At 39.8% G+C, this 27,512-nt stretch overlaps 1 protein-coding gene across 3 annotated transcripts; it reads left to right on the plus strand.

The window, feature by feature from the left end:
- Nucleotides 1-895: 895 nt before the first annotated feature.
- TOPBP1 (DNA topoisomerase II binding protein 1) lies at nt 896-26,368 on the plus strand. 3 transcript variants are annotated; one of them, XM_030009503.2, is made up of 28 exons: nt 898-1,000; nt 1,266-1,353; nt 1,928-2,062; nt 2,649-2,792; nt 3,572-3,753; nt 3,887-4,080; nt 4,922-5,101; nt 6,115-6,284; nt 6,830-6,993; nt 7,510-7,757; nt 8,045-8,364; nt 9,164-9,336; nt 10,371-10,582; nt 11,869-12,158; nt 13,802-13,975; nt 15,004-15,113; nt 16,227-16,350; nt 16,730-16,879; nt 17,390-17,498; nt 18,072-18,264; nt 19,084-19,310; nt 20,430-20,593; nt 21,507-21,621; nt 22,167-22,330; nt 23,245-23,385; nt 24,564-24,653; nt 25,164-25,325; nt 25,722-26,368. In XM_030009503.2, exons 2-28 carry the CDS (start codon nt 1,273-1,275, stop codon nt 25,863-25,865), a joined length of 4,560 nt encoding a protein of 1,519 aa, XP_029865363.1. In that variant the 5' UTR covers nt 898-1,000; nt 1,266-1,272; the 3' UTR covers nt 25,866-26,368. The 3 variants fall into 3 exon arrangements, with proteins under 3 accessions (XP_029865365.1, XP_029865363.1, XP_040978077.1); XM_041122143.1 differs by having other exon boundaries at nt 899-950; XM_030009505.2 differs by lacking the exons at nt 22,167-22,330; nt 23,245-23,385; nt 24,564-24,653; nt 25,164-25,325; nt 25,722-26,368 and adding an exon at nt 21,842-22,141 and having other exon boundaries at nt 896-1,353.
- The last annotated feature ends 1,144 nt before the right edge of the window (nt 26,369-27,512 follow it).

Consider the following 27,512-nt stretch of genomic DNA (forward strand, 5'->3'; position numbering starts at 1 on the left):
ACAGTGTGATACGGGAGAAGTCAGGCTTATTTTAGCTCCTGCACAAGTTTTGCACGCACTCACATTGCCCGGGTTCCACCCACCTGCTCTGGAAGGAGAGCATTTGACCTTCTTGTCCATAGCTTGGAAGGTACAGGCATAAAAATGCATTCCCTACCGTTATTTCCTTTGGAAAGACATCAAGGATTGGAACCTGGATGCGAATGGGATGCTCACACTTCCAACCTCTCCCAGACCCTCCCAGCTGTGATACTCCCCCATCGCCCCCCCAGCAGAACTCAGCAGCACCAAGACCCCAAACCTGTTCCAAGCGAGCCCCTTGATGGACTCGGAAGGGTTTGGAGAGCAGGTGCCACATGCGGGGGATGCCGTGACTAGCGAAGCAGCCTTTTTTGCCACCTGCTACGGCAGCAACAATTCCCAGGCCGGAGAGCAATCTCCTCCAGCTCACCGCTCGCTAAGGCCCGCCCGGGCACCCTACTGTCTTCAACTGCGCACCGGGCCGCCCCAAGGGCGCAGAGCTGAGGGGACTGCGCAGGTGCGATACGCCGCAGGCATCCAGCGGCGGCAGGAGGAGGCCGGGCACCTTCGGCCGTTACTCGCCACAGACCGCCGCCCGCCGACGGCACGGGCGGCGGCGCGAGCACAGCGAGCGACGGGCGGGGCGGGGCGGTGGGGGGGGGCGGAGCGATAGGCCCCGCGCGCGCCCGCCCTCAGCGAACTCCTTCCCCCCTCCCAGCAGCACCGCCTCCACCGGGCAGACGGCGAGGGCGCACGCGCGGTTGCGGGATGACGAGGCACCCCTTCCCCGCCCACAGCGCCGGCGGCGCGTGCGCCTTCCTGCCTCTCCCACGTCCCGCCCCGCCCTGCGCCTGCGCAGTGCAGGTCCGCTGCTTTCCCGCCCGCTGCGGAGGCGGTGGGTGAGGGACCGAGCTCAGGCCCGGGCGCGGGGTTAAACCGGCGGCGCCGGGCACCCGCCCGGGTGCGCGGGAGCCCTGAGGTGGGCGCGTCGGGCGGCAGCGGCGTCCCGGCGCGAGGAGGGGGCCCTGTGGGGAAGGGGCCTCCCGGTTGGCCCGGCCTTCCCCGCCCCTCTCCGGCCGGAGTCGGCGCCGAGGCTGGGCGGCGTGGGGCGGGCCGGTGGGGGCAGGGGCAGGGCCAGGGCGGAGGGGGGATCACAGCCCCTGGTGGTGGGCGGTGTGCCCCGTCACTGCGCGGTTCCGAGCTACGCCGCAAGTGTCGGACGCTTACTGGGTTTTGCTTCTCAGTTAAAGGATGAAAGGTAGTAAGGAGCTGTTTTTTGTGAAATTCATAAAGTCTTCTGGGAACTCGGAGTATTTTTTTAAAGCTCTTGAGGTAAGTAGGGTTGATCACCTTTCTCAGTGAGCTCGGTGAACTACCTAATTAAATGATTTTCGTGATTGACTTAGATGTAGCTTATACGTATACATCTGGGAATAAAGCTATTTCTGTAATAGAGGTGTTCGGTGTTTAATAAAGTTTGTTCAACAAGAACAATTTTGTTGAAATTACTTCTTGAACAAGAAGTAACTATCATTTCAAAACCTGTTGACATTTGGCGAAGTGACATGTAGCTGGGAAGGTCTGGATGGTGGTCACTCATCTAAGCATTAAGCAAACTTAGGAAGGACACTGTGGATTGTTTTCCACCTTGAGAGGTTAGCGGGAGCTAAAGGCACTGTGGCAGGATCAGGTCCTGAAGTCTATATGAAGAATGTTTAAGTCTGAGTATTGTGAAGAGTTGGGGGAATGAGGAGGACACCCATGAGGTATTTTAGCCCTTTCTTCTGCCAGTTACACTCTGGCATGGTAGGTTTGTTGTGACCTGTTTCAAGTAGTACTTGTGTAGTTTCCACAGGATTGGCTATTTGTGATTTGTTAAATAAATGTATGCACTGTTTACCTGCAGTCTATAAAAGAATTTCAGTCAGAAGAGCATCTCCAGATCCTTGAGGAAGAAACAGCACTCAATATAAAAGAAAATGATAAATCGCTTTACATTTGTGATCCTTTTAAAGGCGTTGTTTTCAATCATCTCAAAAAGGTATGCTACCCATCAACTTACTTTTAGCTATATTCTTTCTCTTCTAGAAGCTCTCTTGTCCATACTTACACTCTATCTTCTCTCTTTTTGCACTGAATAATAGCAGTATGAAGTATTCACAATGAAATCTTTAAAACGTTACTGCATCCTATATTTAGGGAAGAAGATGACTAGCAAAGCATAAGGATTATTTTGAAGCACGTGGAAAAATAAATAGTGTGATCAGTTCTGATTCTGCTGGAGTTGCTAAGCTGGCTCTCACACTTTTTTACCCCGAGTAACACGATTTAGTTTGACCTGCAATGAGTTGTCCAGCAGACAAAGATAGGCTAGCTGGAATTCTCTGGCATGTTAGCTATAGCATCTGCTGCTTTTACTGAGGCCAGAAAACCTACAAGGATTGTACTGAAAATCTGCAGCTGAAAGTAAAAACAAAACTGTCAACTACTTGGAGATGCTGGAGGAGGAGGACAGACCAAGGGCCCTGCCTTCCTCAGGATTCAGGGACAAGGAAAGCCTTCTTTATACCAGTGTACCTTCTGCTAATGGTCTTGGTTGTTTGGTTTTTTTTGTTATTTTATTGCAGCTTGGCTGTAGAATTGTTGGACCACAGGTAGTCCTGTACTGTATGCAGTCCCAGCAATGTGTCCCAAGAGCTGAGCGTCCTGTGTACAATATGACCATGGCCGACGTAACAGTATCCTGTACCAGCCTTGAAAAAGATGTTAGGGTAATGCATTGTACAAAATGGATTGTTTAGCTGATTATTGTTGTCACTTGGCTTCAGATGGCTCGTTACTAAGGCAGCAGTCATACTATATATAACTGTGCCTGTGTCTAGGTATGTCTAGTCTTTCTGTGGTTTGTAGAGTATGTATAGTTTATGTAGAGAGTTGTATGGAGAAAGAGGGAGCGTATGTAGAGATATATCTGTGCATGCACACGTGTATATTACATAAGCGTATACATATATAATCATGTAAGATTTCAGCTGTGTGGGATATGGGAGTAAACGTGTTAGGGATTTTTATTAACTGATTAGATGAATCACTTAATCTTGCTATTTTGTCTGTGACTATAATGCTACAGGCAACACGCTCTATTTCTGGTTGCTCAAAACTACATGGTAAAGATTTAATACCCTGTCAGCTATGGTTTAAATAGTTTATCTTAGAAATTTACTTTTTATTTATTCCAATATCTCTTTCTAATTTATACTACCTAAAATGTCAACCATCTGTAAAATTTTACTAATACTGTATGACTGTCATATTTTTATTAAGGGTACGTATTATGTTCAGCTTATCAGAAATGCAAATAAAATGGAAATTATATTTGATGGTTTTTATGTTTTCCATATATATCCATTTTGTATTTTTGAACAGTTTTTTAGGAGAAACCATGGACAATTGAAATCCATGGTTTTGTTTTTTAAGGTGAATGTGAGTGTGATGTAGGTTCTTTCTTTTTTCTTGATAATTTTTTATAATTTTTTTTTTCCCCACCCAGGAAGAAGTTCATAAGTATGTGCAGATGATGGGTGGATGTGTGTCCAGAGACCTCAGTGTGTCAGTAACTCATCTTATAGCTGGGGAAGTTGGCAGCAGGAAATACTTAGTAGCTGCTTCTCTGAAAAAACCTGTTTTGCTTCCCTCTTGGGTTAAGACACTGTGGGATAAGTCTCAGCAAAGGTATAAAAAACCAAAACAAAACTGTTTTTGTTTGGGGGACTGGTAATTATGGTGGTACAGGCCACTTTCTTTTTCTGGTTGATTTTACTTGGAAAAAATATATTTTCTTTCTTTTTTTCTTTCATTCCGTTAGCATAATGAGATACACTGATGTTAACATGGAAGACTACGCTTGTCCTGTGTTCCTTGGCTGTACGATTTGCGTAACTGGCTTAAGTAGTTCAGAAAGGAAAGAAGTCCAGCGCCTCACTGCTGAACACGGTGGGCAATATACGGGGCGGCTCAAGATGAATGAATGTACTCACCTCATAGTTCAAGAGCCAAAAGGTAGAACTTACAGAGTAAATACTATTTTTACTTCTTGAGCTGAAGTAGGGTAAATATGCATAAGCATAAGAGTTTGAGCTGTCTCTGTGTCTGCTTCAGTGTTGCTCTTACTACTGTTTAAGGAATCACTGTTGATGGGAAGAGTAACACAGGGCACCCTTACTTTGCTCTAAAGCCATGAGAAAGAGAACAAAAGAGGAAAAACCAGAGATCCAAATGGTATTTAAGGAAAGATAAAATGGAGAATCCTAGAGGGGATGGAAGAATACAGAAAAACTAAGTTTTTTGGGAGAGCTGGATAGGACTTAATTTATATGCTGATTGAAATTCGGTTGTGGACTAATGTTTTTTAACTGATCTATTCTTTGTGCCTTTTGAACTCCCTACTAAGATAAAATGAAAGCTCCCTTTCTTTCCTCTTGGGAAGATGAAAGGATTGTAGTTTTATTGGGAGAAGAATGGGAAAGGTTTTCTTTTTTTTCCCCAATTTCCTTCCCTTTCCATATGGGGAAGTATCCTGGGACTTTTTAAACTTTTTTTTTTTTTCCCCCGTGCTTGAAAGCTTTAAAGGCTTTTTTTTTTTTTTTTTTTTTTCCCCTTGCTTTACTGCCCTGTCATACTGTACCCATGAGCTAGCTATCAATGAGTTTTTTTCCTCTACCTTTATTTAGAGAATAAATAAGCAACTTATCGGAAGAGTCCAGGATAACACAACTTGCACATTGAAATCAGTTATTTGAATTTTAAAATTTTCTTAATGTCCAGCCATCTTTCAGCAATCACTGTTTGAAACATTAGCATTTTAGTGACTTGTGATTTTTATTTTGTTTATATTTGAAAGGTCAGAAGTATGAATGTGCCAGAAAATGGAATGTGCACTGTGTGTCTGTGCAGTGGTTTTCTGACAGCATTGCAAAAGGCTTCTGTCAGGATGAGACAATATATAGAATAGAGAGTGGATCAAAACTGAGCAATATACCCAATACGTCAACACCTACGAATCATGCCAGCAAGCCTGACAGTAAGTAAAACCTTTTAAAATATGTTGAAGTAAGGTAGGAAACATTTGTAGTAACAAAGAAGAACTGTTTCGAATTACTAGGGTGCTGCTTGCTTTTGCAGTGCTGGTTTGACAGTTTGGGTTCTGATTCTGCTTATGCTTAAAACATAACAGATTACTTTTATGCATATTGAATATTCCAACATGTGTAGACTTAAAACATGTGAATAATTGTTTAAAAAGTAGACTTGAATTAGGCATTTGATTGTCTGTTTAAGAATCAGTGGTGTATATCTTTAATTCCTAAAAAAGCACGACGGTTCATACATTTGTAGTTTAAAACAAGTGTCTGTTATGAATTTAATCTTACAGCAGTCTTAGGGGGGAAAACAAATACAGAATTTTTTTTTTTTAAGTAGCATTATTATTTTTTCTGTTTTTTTTCTTCATGCATTTGTTTTTACTTACTGCATGCTATTAACAGAAGGAGAGTTAAAAGCATTTTGTAAACATGGTAGCATGAAAGACACAGCCAGCTTTAAATGTATCTTTCCAAACACCTGTTACTGACTACTGCTTCAGGAAATGAGTGAACAGGAGCTCTGGGGTAGCACTACCAACAGAGCACTGGGAATTCTAGTTAGGTATTATGGAAACTGCTTATAACTCTCTTAATCACTGAGCTTCATGTTGATTTCTCCTTACTACAGAGAGGCCTGTCTATTTTTAAGAGTATTTCTAATAGGTGGCCACAAAACTGGAATAAAAGCTTTGAAAACCAGTCTCGTTGGCCGCTATCTCATAGATGACATCCATTTGGCAATAAACAGAAGGTGCCTAAGCACTCTTGCTAGTAAGACCATACTCAGTCTGTGTGTAAATAAAACCCTTGGTTTAACCAAGGTTATACTTACCTAGTGTTTGTTATTCTTCAGACTTTACATTTCCTTCTAGCACTGTTTTGTATTTTGTTTAGTGAAGAGGCGGAGAGAGATGAGCCAAAACTAATGCATCTTTTTAAATTTTATTTAAAGATCATACCTTTTCGGACGTCAGCCACATTTCTAATATCAATTCAAGTACTGTTAATGAAACCGCACGTAGTTCTGCTATGAGCGGCAGACTGGATCCTCTTCCTGATGAGCTGGAAAACTTGGATATAAGTTCTTTTCAAGACCCTGAAGATTTGTTAGATGGGTGTCGAGTATGTTTAACAATGTATACTTTGAAATGTTCAGTCTTAACACTGTGGAAGCAACTAGGTTGAAGCACTGGCAATTGCTGCTTGAGTAAATTGCTTCCATGGTCAGTAGCAAATGCCAGATTTATTTTGTGTCCACATGCTGTAGCTTGCGTATGTGTCTACGTGTGTGTGTATAATTATATTAAATATGTAGTATTAATATAAAATTATATGTTTATAGACATATATATTTAAACACACTATAGTGAATGGGTTCTAGAATTGGTGTGTGGTTTTGGGTGGTGGGTTTTTTTTTTCTGGTTGTACGACTTTGGCTAGGGGTTCATTCCATTAGTAAATATTGAAGTTTTGCTAGATTAATTTGCAAAAATAAATTAATCCAATTCCAAATGCTTAACTTTTTTGCTGCTTCTCAGAAGCTGCACCGCTATTTTCTGTGTTCTACAGCAGTCAAAAGAAATTATACCAAAATATCCTACCTTATTTTTAATTTTTTACTTTTTTTTTTTTTTAAAGCCTTTTTTGTTGCTCTGTTCTCTTTGTAGATTTATCTGTGTGGCTTCAGTGGCAGGAAGTTGGACAAGATGAGAAGGCTTATTAATTGTGGTGGTGGTGTTCGATTTAATCAACTGAACGAAGATGTTACCCATGTCATTTTGGGGGAAAACAATGATGAGCTGAAACACTTTTTGGACAAGACAGCTCACAGGTTATGATAACTATATTGCTTAAGGTCTACTTCACCTTGTTTTCTTTCTCCCACCACCTTGTAAACAGGAAAACATGTATTGATTTGAAAATCCTAAATAGTTCTTGACTTAAATGAGAAGACTTACAGCTAGTATTCATGAGTACATCTTCATGTGCTCTTGAATACTGTAGTTTTTGGGTAGGCATGAGTCACCTCAGTGAACAGAAAAACAAGTATTCTTATTGGTGAAAAGAGGTGTTAACATGTATTTGTTAATATATTGAGGAGGAAGGATTTGGCAATCCAGAAGTGGCAGATAAAATTTACATTATAGAAAATAAGTATGAAATTCTCTGTTCTCAGACTGAAAGAATTAAAAAAAATCTTGAGGTTTGTAAAGTGCCCAAAGCTTGCTTAGTGTTGGAGTTACAAACTTCAGGTGTGTGTGTATATACTAGTATTTGCGGAGTGAGAGAGAAGAATTACAGTTCTGAAACCTGCTGTAACTTGTTTGTATAACACTTTATTTTATAGGCCTCATGTAGTAACAGCAAAATGGTTGCTGGAGTCATTTAGTAAAGGTTATCTACATCCAGTGGAGCAATATATCCCTCTGAACTACCAGCTGTTAGAGAACCCAATTTTGGAGCAACCTGGAATGAAGTCAATTCTTCCCAAAAATAATAATCTTTTGAAGAAAGAAGCTGTGAATGTTACAAAGCACCGGAAAGCTGCTGAGGAGGACTTCCTCTCTCAATACGTAAATAATGATTCTACATTGGGTACGTTTTAGGCTCAGCATACCATAGAAAGGTTAACTGCTCATAATTAGCATTTGAGTTTTGCAGCATTTGCATATTAAAAAGCTACCTGCATCTAGTATGTTAACTTCTATATTGTGTTTTAGAAATCAAATTTAAACAGGCCTATATAGAGCAGTTTTTAACTAAAACCTGGCTGAAAACAGCAGAATACTGTCATATCTTCATGAAACTATTTTGAGTTGTCTTTGATGTTCTTGTCAAGCAATTACTATGGTTGGTTGTTCTGGTTGTTTTTTTCCTTTCAGATGAAGTTGAAAAACTGACATCCAGAACCTTCAGTGATGTTACTCACTTGACTGTTCGGGGAGAGAATCAATCTTCGGTCTGTAATGGCTCTTTGGGAGAGTCTTCTGCACTGGCTGAAGGAGGCTTATTTGTTAGAAAGAGATTTCTTCTTTTGGGTTTTGGTGAAGAGGATGAGTCCTGCATTGCAGATATTATAAAGGAGAACGCTGGGAAAATTCTGCCGCTGCAGAGCAGAACCATTGCAGACTATGCTGTGGTACCTTTATTGGGGTGCACAGTGAAGCCGACTGTTGGTGATGTTGTCACAAATACGTGGCTGGTAAGGGAGTTACACTTTCAGTTCTGTGAGTAAACAGGTATCTATATTAGAAATATGTCTTGTCAGAATGCGGAGTTATCAGTGGCTTAAATGTAAGAAAAATACTGAAGAGATTAGCCTTGTTTCATTAGAAATGTACTAAATGAAAGCATGCTTTAAAGCCTCTGCATCTGTAAGGTACCTTTTATCTGTTTCATTTCATTTTCTACAGGCTTGTTAAATAGGATTTCATTGTCATGACTCAGAGGCTGCTTATGTGAGAGTGTGACAGCATTCTCTCTAATGAATTGTAGGAGCTAGTTGACTGATAATGATTTCATTTGATATCTTTGTGCTTGCTTTTTCTTGTTTCATGCTTTTTACAGCTTTTTAACTTGTGTCAGAAGAGCAAGTCAGCTTTATAGCTCAAAGTCAAAAAATATTAACTGTATTTGCCAAGAGTGGGCATGTGGTGTAGACTAACTGCTGTATTTTTCAGTACTAGGTAGCTTTCTGTGAAGTAAATCTGTACAGACCCTCAGATCACACCTGGAAATACTTTAAGGGAGCCTCCAGGGCTGGAAGAGTAGTAACTGAAAAGTTCTGAATAATGCCTCAGTACGTCAAACCTGACAGAATTTAAATGATCTAGAAAAGAATTTGTCTGATTCAGTGGGAAATAATTTGCCTCGGATGTTATGATGGAAGCAGGATTGCTTTTTGTTGAGTCCATAAATGCTATCATACAGTTGTTGAAATATTGTTGGCTTTGTTGCTATTTGGCTTGATTTGCATTTTTATCTCTGTCCCTTTCTTTCAGATGACATGTGTGGAACAGCAGCTCCTTTTAGATCCCCAGTCCAATCCACTTTTCACACCAGTTCCGGTAATGGAAGGAGTTACCCCTCTGGAAGACTGTGTTCTTTCTTTTAGCCAGTTCACTGTTGCAGAGAGAGACTCCCTGGTTTATCTGGCAGGACTGCTAGGAGCCAGGTATGTCTCCTGTCACCGCTTCTTCTTGTTCTTAGGCAGCCAGTGTGATGAAATCCATTATGCATTTCACTACTTCTTTTACAGGAGTAACAAATATTAGAGTTAAAGGCTCTTTGGGATTCTATTCATTTACAAAACCTAGTGCTGAAGCAGTGAGATGTTATTATATAGGTCTTTTATTTTCCTCTCCTTTAGAGAAATTTAGTTTGTATTCACACAGCCTAATTTCTACCAGAATACGCTCAGTCTCATATTTCCCAATGACTGAGTCTCAGTAACTTTTTGCTTTGCTCTAGAACAGAGCAAAACCATCAGTTTTTCACGTCAGGCCTTCTGAGTTGCTCTTCAGTTGTCCAGGAGCGGACCATTGTTCATCTTCCTCAGTACTATCTGGGTCAGCCTCATAATCAGTGATAGTGCACCATTTCTTAGGAGATGAGATGGTGAATTATTTGCTCCCAATTCATCAGGATCTTTGAAAAACATTAAGGAAAACATATTTAGTCACAAAGTGGCAAAATTGTGTAGCTTAGAGTATCATTTGATCTGATTTGTAGTCTGTTTGAACTAAATTCTTTGTCGGTGAGTTCTCAGTCCTGTCGTCGTCTTAGAAGATTGGGTCCTTGATGATAAGAGAAAAACTGTAATATAAAGAAAACTATTGTTCATTTGGAAATGATGTTTGTTGGCAGCTCCAGAAAGGAATCCAGCCTGTCCCATTAATCTTGCAGAAGAATGTTAGGTCCAGTGTATGATTTGGAAATGGGATATATAAGGACTTCTGGAGTACGAGAAATGTTACGTTTCCAATACTGATAGAAGCAAAACATTACTGTTTAACCTTTTTTTTTTTTTTTTTTTTTTTTTTGGGTTGCTTGTAGGTGTAGGTTAGGCTGTAAAGTGCAAAGTGGATAGCCTTAGATAATTCTACTGGTTCTTTTTCTGTTGCTTGAATGCACTTTATAATAGTGCAAACGTGCCCTAGATTAATTTTGGTTATGACTAAATGAATGTTTTTATTAATCTAATTTTAGAGTCCAAGAATTCTTTGTGTGGAAAGCCAATGCAAAAAAGGGAATGTTTGCCACTACCCATCTTGTGGCGAGAGAACCAGATGGCTCCAAGTATGAAGTTGCGAAGAAGTGTAATTTGCCAGCAGTCACTGTAGATTGGCTTTTGCAGTCTGCAAGGACAGGAAAGAGAGCAGATGAAAGCAAGTTCTTGGTTGAAAATGCAGAGGCTGAAGGTTGGTTATTAGCAAGTTAGGGAATATGATTGCGTCATTATACTGTTCTTTCACGATAAAGAAGGCAGGTATGATGAAGTTTTTTTTCCTAACACTTTTGAAGTATTAGAGCTAAAGGATATTTTTCCAAGTATTTTTTCCTTTTTTTTTTCCTGCTGTTGAGTCGTAATTTTAGAAGTGAGACTGTGTGTTTCCTACAAGTTTCTTGGAGTTAGTGGAGTCTTGTTATCCGTCAGCTGGGAATCAAGCTCAGTGTCTCAGCTTTGTCCTTTCTGACACACGTGCTGCTCTGTAGATTGCGTGGGAATTGATGATAGATCCGGCTTAAAACTTGTTAGTCTGCAATGACATGATGCCCCTCTGTTCAGTCCTTCATGTCTACTTCATCTTCTGGTGCTTCTGCTCCTTTTCCAGTTATTTCACACCTTTTATTTGGCAATATTTTTTCCATATTAAGATGCAAACTACAGTGATTTAATACTGAATGTTAGCAGACCTGTTTTACCAGTACCCTTTTGAATTAATTATATGGGTCACCAAGTCAGAGGACAAAAGGTACGTTGTTGGCATAGGCACGTCTTACCTGTATACTACGTTTTTAAGGAAAAAAAAGTAAGGGGTCAGGGGAGAAACGAGCAATAAAGTGTAAAAGCAATTTTGTACTAGTCTTTTTGAGCTATTAAGATGATGAGTCATGCTTATCTAGAAGCATTTATGATGGATAAACTTTAAGGGCTTGTTCCTGGCTAAATCTTGGTCCTATTAACCCAAAGACATAAAGGACTGGAAGTGTACATAGTGACCTAAAGACGCGTGATTCAGAGTCATGAATACAAAAGAACTTTCACGTTGCATGGAAAGTAAGGATCCAGGGAGGGGGAGTTACCTTTAATGTTGAAAGGAAAGGTTTTATTGTGTACTGCATCTTTTTCTTGGATTTGTATTTTGATAGTTGTTGTACAACATATGTGAGCTATCCAGGTATGTGTGGAACTGCAAACATTGTGAGCGGACCAGGGGTTGCTCACTATTTTTCAGACACTTGGGGTCAAGCTCAGTACCAATGTAATTCAAACTAAGTAGTTAACTGGAAGAGACACTTAAGATACTGGCTTTTAAAATACAATCATCAGTTTAGAGCATTTATTGGAGGAGGATTTGAACTATTTGTTTAGGGAAAGAAAGGTCAGGTGAACTTTCAGTTGTTTAAATAAAAGTGTATGTGAGATCTGTGTTCAAAAGAAAAATCAGATTGCTTGCTTATGTTTTCTTTGTTTCTTTTAAAGATAAGGAGAGTTCCATTACTCAGCTTAGCAAGACACCAGCAATGGTTAAATCTTCTGATTCAGAACAACCTACTTATCTCCTTGAAGTTGGAAAAAAACCAGCTGTGACCCCTCTTGATATCAACAGGTTCCAGAGTAAAGCTTTCCAGGCTGTAATCTCTCATCATATTGGGAAGACAATCCCCCTTACGCATGGGGGACTGCCACAGAAAGAACCATCTTTACATCTTGATACACCGTCAAAATTTCTTTCCAAAGACAAGTTATTCAAGCCGTCTTTTGATGTAAAGGTGATCATCTTTGCAAATTTTTCAATTTGTAGAGCCAGTAGGGTTAAAGAAGTGCATAAACTTAAAACCGGCACAGAAACTTGTGCTTACCCCTTTTTATGCTGTTAATGTACAGACTTTCCATTTTGAATAAGCCAGGATAACTGGCTCCATTTATTTGTATATATTTCTAGTCAATGACCTGTGGACTAAATTTATTGACTAGTAGATGATATAATGTCCTTAACAAAGCTCCTTTGTGCTTATTGCATCATATGTTCATGTGTTCTACACCTCACACGGTACACAATCTGTGTTCTTTACATCTAAAGACTGAGAAATGTAAGAAGGCTTATAATTGCTCCAGATATTTGGAAACAAGTGTTTGCTTCTTTTGTGATGAAATGCTACTTTAATGACATGTTTTTAATGTAATAGCTTTATAGCAATTACAAAACTGTTACTGCAGATTGAAAAATGCATTGGGGTTTTGGGTTCATTGTCTCATTCTGAAGGCCACAAAAGGCTAGAAAAAATACTAGTCGTAGAACAAAGAAACCCCTGACACTTAGGCAGTATCTGTGCTTCAGGTTTGTTTTTCATTTTTGAGGCCTTAACTGAAAGCTCAATGCATTGAATTCCTGCAAAGTTGTTAGGTTTTTGGGGGGTTGTTTGTGGGTTGGCTGTTTTGTTGTGGGCAGAGGGGTAAAAAAAAACGCAATAGAACAAAACGTATGTTACAAAACCAGATGAATCCAGTGTTCTCTTCAGTTAGTTCTGCTTCATGAAGAGAAGGCTCCAGGGAGACCTTATAGCAGCCTTCCAGTACTTAAAGGGAGCCTACAGGAAAGATGGGGAGGGACTCTTTATCAGGGAATGTAGTGATATGATGAGGGGTAACAGTTTTAAACGGAAAGAGGGTAGATTTAGGTGGGATGTAAGGAGGAAATTCTTTACTGTAAGGGTGGTGAGACACTGGAACAGGTTGCCCAGAGAAGTTGTGGATGCCCCATCCCTGGAAGTGTTCAAGGCCAGGTTGGATGGGGCTTTGAGCAACCTGGTCTAGTGGAAGGTGTCCCTGCCCATGGCAGGGGGGTTGGAACTAGGTGATCTTTAAGGTCCCTTCCAACCCAAACCATTCTGTAAGTGAGTGAATCTGTGACTCACTTGGTACTCTGCTTTTTGAAATCTAATAGTTCACCACTGATATTTTCCAAAGCAAGATATTCTAGACCAAAATTTCTCTTTTTTAAAAAAGGGCAGTAGGAAACTTGGTGTTTTAAAGGTGCAGAAAGAATCGCATACTCATACGCAACTCTTGTCGGGGAAGTATTAGTAAATTAAAATAACTGGTTGGGGTTAGGAATACCTGGGTTTGGGCACTGGCTTTTCCGCTGAGGACAGTTTTCATTGGTGGCAATGAAGAGAGAGATTAATAATCTATCTTCTTCCTGTTTTGCTTATGCAAACTCTTAAGATTGGGATTGTCTTGTACTGCTTTTGTGCAATGGTACTACAGTTGCACTTGCTAGCTGCTACTGCAGTACACCGTCCTGGTTTAGGAGTATGACATCTTACTACAGACTGTATTTGTGAAACTTGCCCTTGAGTGAGAATTTTACAATGTGTTTGTGAAAGTCAGTCAGTTGCTTCTTTTTTGGTAGGATGCTCTGGCAGCTTTGGAAACTCCAGGAGGTCCTGATCAAAAAAACAGGAAACTGAGCACACCTCTCTCTGAAGTCATCAGCAGAAATTTGAAATTGGCACTGGCAAACAGCACAAGGCATACAGTAGCTCTTACTGCCAGCCCTCAGTTGACCACTGCAGAGACAGAAGTGGTAGGAAATTTTGGTTTTTTGTTTCTGGAGCATAGGCTTAATTAAGAAAATGCTGTATCTTTTGTGATTTAAGTTACAAAGGAGTTTGTGAATTGTGCTTTGTGATCTATTTGAGTTGAAATCCATATGATTATGCATTCTTCATGACAGTTAAAGGAAGGTAGGATAGAAGCGTTTCCTCCTGGAAGGCGAAGAATTTTAAAACCTTTTTCTACTGTCTGTACTACTGTCTTGAATATTAAGTACTTGCTAAGTAACATGACATATTTATAAGTACCAATTCAGACTTTTTAGTATTGGATGAGAGGATTTCATCACATTTAAGAAATTCCCAGCCTCCAGAGGAGCAGAATTAAATATTTTGTCTTGCGCTAAAGCTAGGAGTTCTTTTTTAATGTATGTGTCGCTTTTTCCGATATTCCTCTCTAAGGTGCTACTCTCCTGCTTACTAGAAGGCACAAGATGTGATCAGTTGCTTACCCCCTTATAAAGACTGCCTCTTCAGTCTAATCTACCCTAGTGAGAGAAAACAGAAAAAGATGCAGGAGGAAAGGGAGCATTTATGTTTTGCTTGTCATGTTTGTACACTGTTTACTGTAGAGGAGCAGCAAGAAAGCTAATGGCCTTCAGCAAGGGAAGGCTGTCACTTCTTATTTTGTAGCTCCTTATTCTTACTTTTTTTCACTCCAGTACAGTGAAATACTTCTGTGGCATAAGGTTTGATAATTCCCTAATTTCAGTGTTCAGGAAGTGCTCGGTCTGTGATGGAAGGAGCAGAATATGTTTTAGGGAGACTAGCTGGGAGTGAATCTTATGTCTTGTGGATTCCTAGTGCATGGAATGATAATAGTGCTGGGTTTTGACTGTGGACTTTGGGAGCAGCAAAAATAGAGAATATGTGTTTATCTTAGTTCTGTTGTTATTGCATATTTTACTACATACTACACTAAATATTAAAGTATTTTTGTTATTGATACAGAAACGTTCCAAACATGACTCTCCTGTTTTTATCCCTGCTTCTTGAACAGGAAGAAGAGCCCAAGCCTCTGGCCAATGTTGTTATATATGTTAGTAAAAAACTTAGTAAGAAGCAAAGTGAACTGAATGCAGTAGCAGCTTCTCTTGGGGCAGACTACAGGTATCAACTGATAGAAACAGCTTCTAAGCTTCTGCACTGATGTGACTTCTAATACATACGAGTCTTCGCATTCTAGTGTGCTTTATCTACATGACCTTTTGCTATAGCTAAACGTTAGATTTCACCATCTTAAACAATTTCTATTGCAAAATAAGGCCATCCACTTCTAATGCGAAATAGGACCATCTTTCCCCGACACATCTCCAGTCTCTATGTTCTTGATAAGTGTGTCTTGGAAAGACTGTTTGTCGTGAAGTCTTCCTGAATTGCAGATTTTTTTAAATGTATTTATTTTATTCTCTTCTTTTTTGAAGAAAACTATGAAACATTTAGCTTTGGGGTAGTTTAAAATTTGCTTTTATTTTAGATTTTGAATTTGATCTGAATTTGTGTTTCTCCCTGGCTCAAAACTGCTTATTTTACAGATTATAGGCATGGCTAAGTTCGTGTGCTTAGAACAGCTTGGGAAAAATAGGTTGTCGCGAAGAGAAACTACAAACTAGCATTTGTGATTTAAGACAGAATTCTGTTCCCACTAAATCTGATTTATGTATTTTGTTACTGACTTCCGCAATAAGCGTTATCATTCATGGTGTGGAAGTTGCTCTTATGTCTGGTAGTAGCTTAGAAATGCTGAAGATATTTGCGTTAGATAACAAGTACTAGTTTTTATTGGTTTAAATGTTAGAATCCCGCATTTTGTTTATTTTAAGCTTTAAGGATCAGTATTTCACTTGCAGCTCAGTATGTCAACAGAAGAAAAAGCTTTCTCATCCTGGGTCACGTGTTCTTTTCAGAAACTGATTTGAAATTCCACTTAAATAAAAAGAAAACAAAAAAGCTAAAGCAAAAAACCTCTCCTCTTCCATATGTTTATCAGATTTAGTTTTGTTTACTTCAGGAATGCTTTGAAAAGATATTGAAGTTGTTCTATCCTGAAACTAAATGCTGTCTTTTTTGATGAAGTAAGTGGGCTCATTGCTTACTTAGGCATAACAAAATAGGCAAAACAAGATTTTAATATGAACAAGGGATAGGACAATTTGAGCTGGGTTTCTGATACTTTTTGATAGAAATTATATCTTCCAAGTTGTATGTCGTTTTCTTTTCTAGATGGTGCCTTGATGAAACAGTAACACACTTCATTTACAAGGGACGACAAAATGACAACAATAAGGAGTACAAATCTGTTAAAGAACGGGGTATACATATTGTTTCAGAACACTGGCTTTTAGAGGTATGGAGCTTGCTTTGTTCCCTTATTAAAAGTGAGGGGAAATGGAGGCTTAAAAGCAGTTGTATGGCAGTGTATTTTCTGTTTGCATTTATACTGAACATGTATAGGAACTGATGTTTTGCATCCTGCTTTGAATTTACAAATTGAGCAATCAGTTTTCACTGATGTACTTTTACCTTGTTCTCCATGAGGAGAAAAGAAACTCTCTTCCACTGAACATTTCTACTACATGTTTCCCAGAATGAGAGCCACGTTTTTCTCTTGTGTAAAGTACTTCTTTTGGTGGTGCTTTTATTGTACTTTTCCTTTGTTTAGATTATGTGAAATTTCTTTTATCTCAAATCAGTTTCTCATCTTATGTTAATGGATGTTATTACAGAGTGCCCAAGAATATAAACGGCTTCCTGAATCTCTCTTTCCTCACACTTACAATCCCAAAATGAGCCTGGACATCAGTGCAGTGCAAGAGGTCAGGCTGTCCTCCTCCAGTAAACTTCCATCAACTGCAAAACCAGCAGAGGAAAATGAGGTATAATGTGTGATATGCATTCATGTTCTATGAAGTGATTTGGATTCAGTTAACTTAATTGTTATATTAACATATTAATAAAAAACTTTGATGCTTATTCAGCGATGCCCTGAATCAGGTGTAGCTAGTAATTAATAATAGCTATTGCAGATGTTCCTTAAGGTTTTTTTGCATTTGTAATACTCCTCTTCTAGGGCGATGGAGGGAGACACAGGCATTTCAAGATTAGAAGTGCTTTCCAATTTCAAAATAATGTAGGTCCAGTCTTTGCCTTCTCTTGTAGGTAATGAGATCCAAGGTGTGAACTTGCCTTGGTAGAAATTTAGACTGCAGAATAGGTGTTGTCACTGATGCTGCTGTTCACTGTTTTACTGTCATTGCAGTAGCTGAAAGGTTATATTTCCTCTAAGGCAAGATTAATAATCTTCAGAATTTATACAAGTGTTGAACATGGGTAAAAAGCAAAAAATTTTGGCATTTGAGAATTCTGCTTGTCTTTGTTGTTTTTAGATTATTCCAGTGGATGAAGATGATGCTGAAGATGATGTAACTACCGACCAAATAAAGGAAACAGTTACTACAAGGGAAGAACATATTGTAACAAGTGAATCCAAAGGAGGTAAATGTAAATCACTGTTCTCGAAATAGTTGTGGGACATCAAACTATCAATATAAGCCTTTTACAGTTTCAGGTGCTGAATGTCAAAATCTGGAACCTTTAGGTACCATATTTATACACTAGTCAAGTACAGCTAGTCCTTATTGTTGCTGGATGAGAGGAAAGGGGTTTGCTCTCTATTTTAAAGACTTTGGCAGCCCAGAAGAAAATCATGATCATCTGTTGCAAATTACTTAATTGCTGTTTCTTTGCTTTTAAAACTCTGAAGTTCGTATTTAATTTTGTTATGTAAATAAATGTGTTACGGGAGAATTGTGGATATAAGTTAGATCATGCGAGCAAATTCAGAAGTGAGCTAAATGGAGATTTCTCCTTGTGTCTAGGAATGGGTGACTTGGGGCATATGTAGTTTTCCTAGATAATTTTTCCCAGATAACTTTTGCTCTCCTTTTAATGTATTGTCTTTGTCCTGATGTGTGTCGGGGGGGAGGGAAGTTGACTGGAATTTCAGTTACTTTTGACTCGTTACAATATAACAGTCTTGATGTTAGAAGTTTTGTTCCTTCTCTCAAGTTTTAACCCAAGCACTAGAAATGAGGGAGAACTTCCAGAGGCAGCTGCAGGAGATCATGTCTGCCACATCGCTAGTAAAACCACAAGGGCAAAGAGGATCCCTTTCAAGGAACAGTTTTGATGGTTCTCCAACCACTCCTGATAGCACACGGTCTGTGCGAAATGGCCGCAGTAGGGTCTTGGAAGCTCTAAGGTACTAATTTGTGTTTCAGAGTCTCTTATTTTGTCCTCCCTGCGCACACCTAGCTATTCACTGAAACATGAATAGGTCTCCAGGATTTTCAGGTGTATTGTCTTTCTCTACTGATGTATTTAAGTTGCTTCTCTTGCAATTCAGAATCTTTAACTGGACTTGCAAGATAAAATCAGAATGTTATCTTAATCCACAGTAGGTATCTTCTGTTTTTCAAAAAATCACAGAATAGTGTGATTGCTTTTTAGTTTTGAATTGAATTATGCCAACTGATTTCTTTCCTTTCTCTTCAGATTAGTTAGTGTTCTTACAGATTTTGAAGAAAGCAGTGCTGCAGTATTTCACCACATAGGTCATATACAAGTAGTAGGTATTACTGCAAAGCGCTTCTGTGAATGTTTCTCTTCTCTCTAAACAGAGAGTAGGATTTGAACTCTTAACTATGCTGAGCTACAGTGAGAAAGTAATGGAAATCTTGCAAAATTATTCCTTTAGCTTGGTGTTTATTTGCAAATTAATAGATTCAGTCAAGAGTAGAGTATACTGATTTTGGAATAATTTATCAATATGACACATAATAGAAACATCTCCTACTGATATTTTGGTTGCCTTTCTTCAGCTATGCTGACTCTTAGGCTCACAAAGCCAGGCTGCCGGAGTTGCTTTTATACTGAAATTTTCCAGTTTCCCAGCCATTCTTTCTAATAATGAGGTCACTTGGACGCTACAGTTGATGTGATAATTAATGCATTGCCTTCTAGTATGGTAGTCTTCTGTAAAGCAAATGCATATTTAAGGTATCTGTGCTTTTTTCCTTAGGCAATCCCGTCAGGCAGTTACAGATATAAACACAGAGCCATCCCAGAATGAGCAGATCATCTGGGATGATCCTACTGCGAGGGAGGAGAGAGCAAGACTTGTCAGCAACTTTCAGTGGCCTAATAGTCCTTCCCAGTACACTGAGCAAGGTCAGAATAACGCCAATAAGAACCTGGACGAGTCTGCCTTCAAAGGATCTTTAGCTGATGCAGAGATTGCTGATACAGGTAAAACCAGAAATACAATATCCTTGTTCTTTGCTACAGCATCCATTTGATCTTTGAGAGTTTTAAAATACAGTAGTGTTTGGATTCTACTTTAAAAAAAAAAAGTGAGCATTGTTGGCATTTCTCGAATGCCAAAAATAAAATTTTACATCTTTGATCTCCATTATGTGTTGCTGTTTTTTAAAGAGAAGCTTTCCTATCCATTTGTCATTTGTGGTCAAACACCAAGGCAGTGCTTGTCTAAAAATAGTCTGCATCAACTTCAGGAAATCTTCCAATTTTTAATTTTTTTTTTTGGAACCACAGCTGGTTTCCAGGTGACAATTCAGGTAGGTATAATGGCATTCAAATGGGAATACCAGGAGTAAAATCTTTTTAATTGTAGTGGAAATATTCAAAGGTGAAGAATGGAGATATAGGAAGAAGATAACCCATGAGCCCAAAAAACAGATGTGTCAGAGCTGCTGATGGACGTGCTTAGGTCAGGATTCAGTGAAGATACTGTATTTATCTTCCCTGTTCTTTTTGAAGTCTTTAGTTTACTGCTAGGACTAAGGAAGCAACATAGTTATGTTTTTTCATCTATTTTTGCTTTCTTCCCATTCCTGCCTCCTGAGAGGTAGCAGAATCCTTTATTTCTCTCTCCCCACTGCCTCCCTCCTGCCCCCAGCTCCTTCCCTCAATCTACTTATAGAGTTTCTGCTTGCGGCAAGTCTTCCTGAAAACTGATGCTGTCCTAGAGAAGGTTGAAGAAAATTAGCTAAATGCATTCAATTGATTTTTTGGTTCAACTGAATCAGTACAGTTTAGCTAAAGAAATTAGTCCATCTGAGGGGGGTTTTTTGGTTTTTTTTTTTGTTGTTTTTTTCCAAAGCAAGGCATCCAGGGACGTGAGTCTGCAATATTGCAACTGGTGGTTTGTGGTGTAAGGAAGAGCATCCTTGTGAAAGGCAATGGTGAAATGTAACTGCACATGTTGTAGCAGCGGTTGTGTTTTGTCCTTTTAGGATAGCTACTTCTTTTTTTTTTTAATTATTTATTTTTTAATTTTATTTTTTACTTTATCCATAATTATATTCAGCCAAAGACGAGTCATGCAACAATGCTTTACTTTCACAGCTGTTCCCGAGGCTGGGGATGGAGATTTGATTGAAGGTCTAAAGAATCCTGTACATAGAGATCCTGAAACACCAATTAAAGATCACTTGATTCCCACTCCGCAGGCCCCCAGCATTGCTTTCCCACTGGCTAACCCTCCTGTGGCACCACAGCCCAAAGAAAAGGTTTGTCATATGAAGAAATATTTATGATGATTTGTGTTCCGGGAGACATAGTGACACTTAAGGAGCTTTGAACTTGGTGGTAAATATAAAATAGGTGAATACCTGCATTTAAAATCTTGAAATGGATTAATTTTGTGCAGTTCTATTTCTCTTTCCCCCTTTCTTCGAGATTTTGAACTAATAATGGTTGTTCAGACAAAAAAAGGTTTTTGTCCTGTTAGTTCCTGCTAGAATGCTGAGGTGGGCTTTGGAGTGGAGAGTTACTGTGTGTATTACTTGGAACTCCTCCAGCCATGTTAGGATGTTGGAAAAAAGGTTAGGCCTTTGTTTCCTTGGTGGTATCTGGAACTTATGTTTAGGTACAAACAGAAAATGATGTTTGTGCCAAAAACCTGGTTTAAAATTCTACTATTTTACAGTGAACTTGGAAGGGGCTAGGAAAATGAGCTTAGTCTTTTGCCCATAGTGTATCAATTGATGCTCAAACTTTCAGCAGCTATGTGTCTTCAGAGGCATAACATGTCATGTTAGTAAATAAGCTGTGGTGGAAATGCATAAAGGCCCTCGAAGTTACAGGAAGTCTGAATGAATGAGGCAGTGTGATAGATGGATGATGATTTCTTCATGTGTTCAACTTGACGTTTGGTGGATATGAATGGAGGATTAGTTTTTATGACAGATTGGTTCAGTTGTGCCCTGAAGAAAGGGGGAACTAAGAGGATGTTAAGCAGGAGCCTAACATTGATTTGATAAGATCCAAGATTTTCGTCAAGTGATTGACAGGTTTGGTTCTGCTTTTCCTAGCTAAAAGAAAACTTAATATAAAAATAACCCAGAATGTTTGGCAGAGAAATAGTCAGCTGTCAGCCTAATCTTTCTGTCATATTTTCAAAATCTGTTACTGTATTTCCAGGCTGTTACAGAAGATGAGAAGGCTGATGAAGAACGAGAAAAACACCGTAAATTTCAGCTGTCTTCTCTTAATCCTCAAGAAAGATTTGATTACTGCCATCTGATTGAGGAATTAGGTACCAGATATTTGTGAAATGCAAAGAATAGTATGTGTCTCTATGTGTCTGGTCAGCTGTGGCTCATTGGGGAAAAGAAAGGGGCTTCTGTTAGTGACTCATCAGATTTGAGGTCTCAAATTTATGGCTTTCTGTGCTTGTGAGCGATTCTTTGAATATATTATTATTATGTGAGCTATCAGCTTTGCCATAAAATAGCAATGGTTTTGTCTTCTGGCAGTTTTCTTTTAGCTGTCTCCACAACAGCCTCATTCTTTACTGTTGGGGGTGCCCAGGATCTGCTCTCCTCTGCTCTCCTCTGGTGTCTCTCTCATTCCTGTCCATGTTACAGTGGCACTTTATTTTTATCAGAGCCACTCTTTCCTGGCTGCTTCTCCTTCCTTGCCAGCTTCTGCCCATGTCACTTCAATGATAATACTTTCAATGTAAATTTGAGTTAAGTATATTTTTATCTGAATTCAGATAATTCTCACTTTGAGTTGCTCATTTCTGTGGTACAGCATGACCCTTAAATAATTTGAATCAAATTCATTCCTCAATTCAAGGTGGAATAGTACTTGAGAAACAGTGCTTTGATCCAACTTGCACACACATTGTTGTGGGACATCCTCTTCGAAATGAAAAATTCTTGGCTTCGATGGCAGCTGGAAAGTGGGTGCTTCATCGTTCCTACCTGGAGGCATGTAGAGGAGCTGGCTGCTTTGTTCAGGCATGGGACCTTATTACTGAGAAATGATTATGTTGTCACTTTTCACGATTCTTTTTATTTTGCACTACTAGGAAAGGACTTCACCTCTCAAAACTAATTAGCAGTTTAGGGCGCTCAAGCATAGGGAGTTTTTGAGGATCCAAAGTCTGAGAAATTTTTGGCAAGCTTTTCGCTGAAAACTAGTCCTGAACCAAACTCCTGGCATAGGATAAATGAAATACCTACAGTTTTTATAGTTATTTCTGAAAATTGAAGCTTGAGTACCTTTTGGTAAATTCTCACTGGTACCAGCTAAATTTACATGGATCTTGTTACACCAGGAATTAAATCTTGGTCCTTTCAATAAATGAACATATAATAGTTTTAAATAATCCAACTCTATAACCATGTACATAGATATTTTTGAACACTATCTCTTCCAACTCCTCACCTCCCTAACTTACTTCACAGTTCTCCTGGGTCTAGCAGTTCTTTTACATTGACCAGGCTAACTTTAAAACAATGCCTGTAGACTGGTTCATATCTTTATGTATCAAAACCAACTTTGATGGTTTTGGAAGACGCTGCAGAAATGTAGCGTCGATGGTGTCCAGAGTAGTGAGTTGCTTTGCCCTGCTGTTGAATTCCATTGTAGATAACTGCAAGATGAATCTGGTTGTGCACATGACTTGATGTCACAGAAAACATGAGTTGATTTAGATACATAGGTGCAATGAAGAGCCCTATCTCTAATTTTACCTAGTGCTCATTTGGTCAGAAAAAAATCAATCTATAAAGCTAGACTGAGTTGGGGTTTGTTCTGGTGTTTGTTTTGTTTGTTTGTTTGTTTCTTTTTGGTGTGGTTTTTTAAATTTATTTTTCTGCTGGTAAAGTTGGCAGGACTGCTTTGTCATTCAAGCTTATGATTGTTCTAGGAAGAAGATTACGAGTGGGGAAGTAATTCCATACTTAATGTTTTGCCTGGAATCAATGTAAACCAGAAGAAACTAGCACTTGCAGCCATGAGGTGGAGGAAAAAAATTCATAAAGGGAGGCAAGAAACTGGAATTGTTGAGGTATGGTATTGTTGAGGTATTTAAATACTCATGCAATGTGAGTTGTACAGTGTGGGTGGACAGCACAGGGATTGTCACCAAGAAACTTGGAAACTTTAACTGGCAGGGAAAGGTAATCTGCCTTAAGAACAAAACGGTTTAGCTGGATATATTCTAGTTAAGTAATTTTGTTTTTAAAAAACTTCTAGTGCTGGTATATTAAAAGTCTTAATCTCCTCCTGAACCATCATTCATGTTTTGCAAAGCTGGAGTGTGGCTACTTTTGTATGTAAATGTCCCTCAGCCAGGACGATGATGTTAATGCTTCAGAGCTCTGACTGGGGAGCTAACCTAACTCGGCTTTACTGGGAAACCACAGCTGGTACTTGCAGTAACAGAAATCCTGTGCTGTGCCGTATGGGTGAATACAGCTCTCTGGACAGCATTTTTATAGGTCTAGCAGTGAGTGTACTGCTGTGCTTCCAACAGGGCACAAGTTTACGCCTTTCCTAAAGCACCTTCCGTGATTTTTATGGTGCAAGTTCCCTAGTCTTTCAGTGAGATTTTTGAAAATGGGACTTGGGCTCCCCAAAGCCTTTTAACTCTCAAATCGGGCATTGCAGTCAAGTATTCTTTGAAAGGTAGAAATGCTACTCATGTTTCAGTCACATCAGGATAAATCTTAACTTGTGTGTATCTTACGATAACCTTTTTAAAATGAGTGATTGTAACAAATCCTCTGTACCCCTTGCCTACTTGGAAACCACAGTGAGTGCTTGTGTGAGGCTACCAGTTGGCCTTAGGTGGTGTTACTGTAACTGTGTAGATAATGTAGGGTATGGGGTGGGGGGGAAATGTTGTTTCCAAGGAACTGTTTTTCTTAAGATGTGTTTCTGTAAACGAGTTTCTGGTGTTCTGAGAAAAATACTTGTTGCCAAGGGTCTTGTCATAGATCAGTTTGCCCATCTTGCTGCGCAGGTGAAAGGGCTTGGTGGCAAGCTGCCCGACTGTATGGTGTTGGCTCAATAGTTGTACGTTCTGTGGGGTTTTTTTCTGCCATTTACACTTAAAGACAAAACTAGATGGTAGCAAATCTTTATCTGATGGATATTCCTGAAAGGGGCAAATTATAGATCTATTAAGTCTTTACACTTTTTTAGTACCAACATACTTTTGACTAAATTGAGTCTTTTATCTAGGGAGCTTTCAGTGGCTGGAAAGTGATCCTGAATGTTGATCAAACCAAGGAAGCGGGATTCAGGCGCCTTCTTCAGTCAGGAGGAGCAAAAGTATGTAGGGGTTTTTGGGGGGGGGGGGTGTGTGTGCAGAAATTAAATTAAATATACATACGTTTCTCTCTTTTTTTTTCTTTTTTTTTTTTTTTTTTTTTTCCTTTCTCCTTTCTGTTAAGCTCTGTGCTGGGCATTTTTCATGTGAGTAAAAGGTCTTAACCAACAAAATTGCTTATACAGGATAGCTGAGACATGGTCAAAGGGTGGGAGGAAAAAGCTATGTCATCTTCATTTTGCAAGTGGTCAGGCAGAGCAGCTTGTCTGCAGTCACACAAGTCAGTAGTGCTGGTGGGAATTGAGGGTAGAATATCTGTGCCTCCTCTGATGAGAAGGATCACCCTTCTTGAAAGGTACATGATGGTACAGAACACAGCTGTACATGGTGTTTTATTTCCCGTTGGTTTGCTAGTTAATTTGATGAGCAGAATTACAGGTCATGAACTGCATTTGTCTTGGGGAAGAAACAAAAAATAAACTCGTTTTTGCCTGTCGTGCTTTAATCCATAGGTGTTTTCTGGTCATTCTGTGTCTCTCTTCAAAGAAGCGACTCATCTCTTTGCTGACTTCAGTAAGCTGAAGCCAGAGGACACCAGGGTTGACGTGGCAGAGGCAGCAGCCCAAGGAGTGAACTGCCTGAAACCGGAGTACATTGCCGACTACCTCATCCAGGTGTGTGCGTGTCCGTGGGCGCTCGCCTCACAGGGGTGCTCTTCACCTACCCCAGGGGCAGCGGGGCAAGCCCCTTGCCTCCAGCAACCCCTGCCACCTGAAGCCTCTGAAGGGACTGCTGCTCTACTGGTTGTGTGCCTCCTTTTCCAGAAGCTGTGGCCACCAGCACCTACACCGAGTATTTCGATCCGTGGCCTCAAATGTTAACTGCTATAACATGACTTGTTCTAGTGCTGGCACTGGGATCTGTTGCAGGGTAGGGAGCTTGCAAAACATATTCAAAATGTAGGTGTGCAATGTTCGTTTTATTTTCAGTTTTAGAAAACTAATGAGCTGTTCCTTTCTTTTCAGAAGCTTCTTGAGCTAAACTACTTTTTTTTTTTCCCTCTATTGAAGGATCCGCCTCCCCCAATGGAGTCTTACTGCCTGCCGCAAGCTGAATCTTGCCTTCAGAATAACACTGAACGCGGAACTGGATTATCCCAGAAAAGAAAAGCACTGGGAGAAATGAGTGGAGTCAAGCGATCCAGAATACACTGAGCAAATTCCGTGCTTTTAACTTGTACATTTTTAAATTCATATTTATGTTTTTTCACTCTCACCACAAAAATTAAAAGCTTTGATTTTAACTTCTAATTTGTCCTGAGATTAAAATAACGTTAAAATAATACTCATGGGAAGGATTGCTTTGGTTACCAGTAGCATCTAAAAATATGGCAAGAACTCATACAAAAAATACTTTGTCTCCAAAATGTCCTAACTATCCCACTAATGATTTTGTTAAGGGACATCATTGTATAATAAATAATAGTTAAATACCCTGTGAGATGCTTATCACATCTTTTATCTGTGTGTTGTGGGGAAAATACCAGTTGGTAAGAATTCTGTTGCATTTCTCACGCAGTAATGGACGTAAGTGTTACAGGAATTTTTCCTCTATTGATATTTTCTATTGGAGGGGGGAAAGGGAAACCAGACTAAAAGAACTGGCTTGTGAATTTTTGTACTGATAGAGGGTGTAATAAAGTATTTCTGTAAAACAGGCTGCTGAGGTGCTGCCATTCAGTGTGCTAACGAATCTGTTCAGCAAAGATAGAACCAACCGCGTTTGACAAGAGGTGAAGTTTGTCTGACCATCCTCCCTGTTGGGAGTCTGCGACAGGAACCAGAGGCAGAACAAAGACCTTAGTTTTCAGCAGCTGGAACTGTTCTTAGTCAGACTGCCACAGTGTTTGACAAACTGTTTGACCTTTCAGTAACTCTGGGGTCTGGGTCTCTATTTACTAAACTTACTGTATGCGAGTTGCACCATGCTAGTCTGGGTGAAAGTGTTTGTGCTTATGAAATCTGAGGAGCTGTATTGAAGCAGCTAGAATTGCTGCAGCCTGTTTGAACAGAGAAGTGCATCCAGTTGCACAGGACCAGTTGCACAGGACCAGCGGAGTTGTCTGTGGTAATACGTGCAACATCTTTAAAGTCTATTTAATTTACCTCTTTATTATTTGGCAGGGGGCATATTCTACTTCTATTTTCTAGTTGCTGAATTCTATAGAAAGTCTTTGCAGCAGTTTCAGTTGCAGATATAAGACAGGAGGAGACACAAGCATCTAAGCCCTGTGGAGTCTGGAGAACCTTGCTCTAGGTGGGGAGAACTAACCCCTTGCTGCTGGGGGCAGGGACAAGGGACCTAAGCCTTGGGAGTCTCCAGGTGAGAGAGAGGAGGAAGGCAGCTTGCCTTTACATGCAAGGCTGTGCTTTGTGCTTCTGTTTCCTGCGTTAGCGCAGGGCAAGGTTTGTCAGTGAGCTCTGCGACACGCTGCTGGGATGACCTGAAGGAGTTGTCAGGAAGGATTGAGCGATGCCCACGAATGTGAGGGATTTGATTCTTCTTAAAAAGTGAGATCTGTACCCCTGTCAGGGGGGAAGGGGCGGCATGGGGCTTAGGCTGTGGCAAGATTGTGATGTTGAGTTGCAGTGACTACAGTCTTAACCACCTGCTTTGCTTTTCTTGATTGTAGCAGCTTGATGCTTTTTGCTATTCATGGATGTTGGACATCTCCAACATGCTCCAAGTCCACGTACTGAAAATAATGCTGCCGTTAACACCTTAAATCGCATTTTGAATTAACTTTGTGTTTCCCTGGCAATTCTCTGCTCTACCTCCAAAATGCTGCTTTGCATTGCAGG

This window comes from Aquila chrysaetos, chromosome 3 (assembly GCF_900496995.4).
Source record: "Aquila chrysaetos chrysaetos chromosome 3, bAquChr1.4, whole genome shotgun sequence".
NCBI classification, from domain to species: Eukaryota; Metazoa; Chordata; class Aves; order Accipitriformes; family Accipitridae; genus Aquila; species Aquila chrysaetos.

Coding starts and splice junctions, on each gene's coding strand:
- TOPBP1 (XM_030009503.2), top strand. CDS start 1,273: ATGAAAGGTAGTAAGGAGCTGTTTTTTGTGAAATTCATAAAGTCTTCT. Junction 22,331..23,244: donor GAGCTGGCTGCTTTGTTCAG/GCATGGGACCTT, acceptor TGATTGTTCTAG/GAAGAAGATTACGAGTGGGG. Junction 23,386..24,563: donor AAGAAACTGGAATTGTTGAG/GTATGGTATTGT, acceptor TCTTTTATCTAG/GGAGCTTTCAGTGGCTGGAA.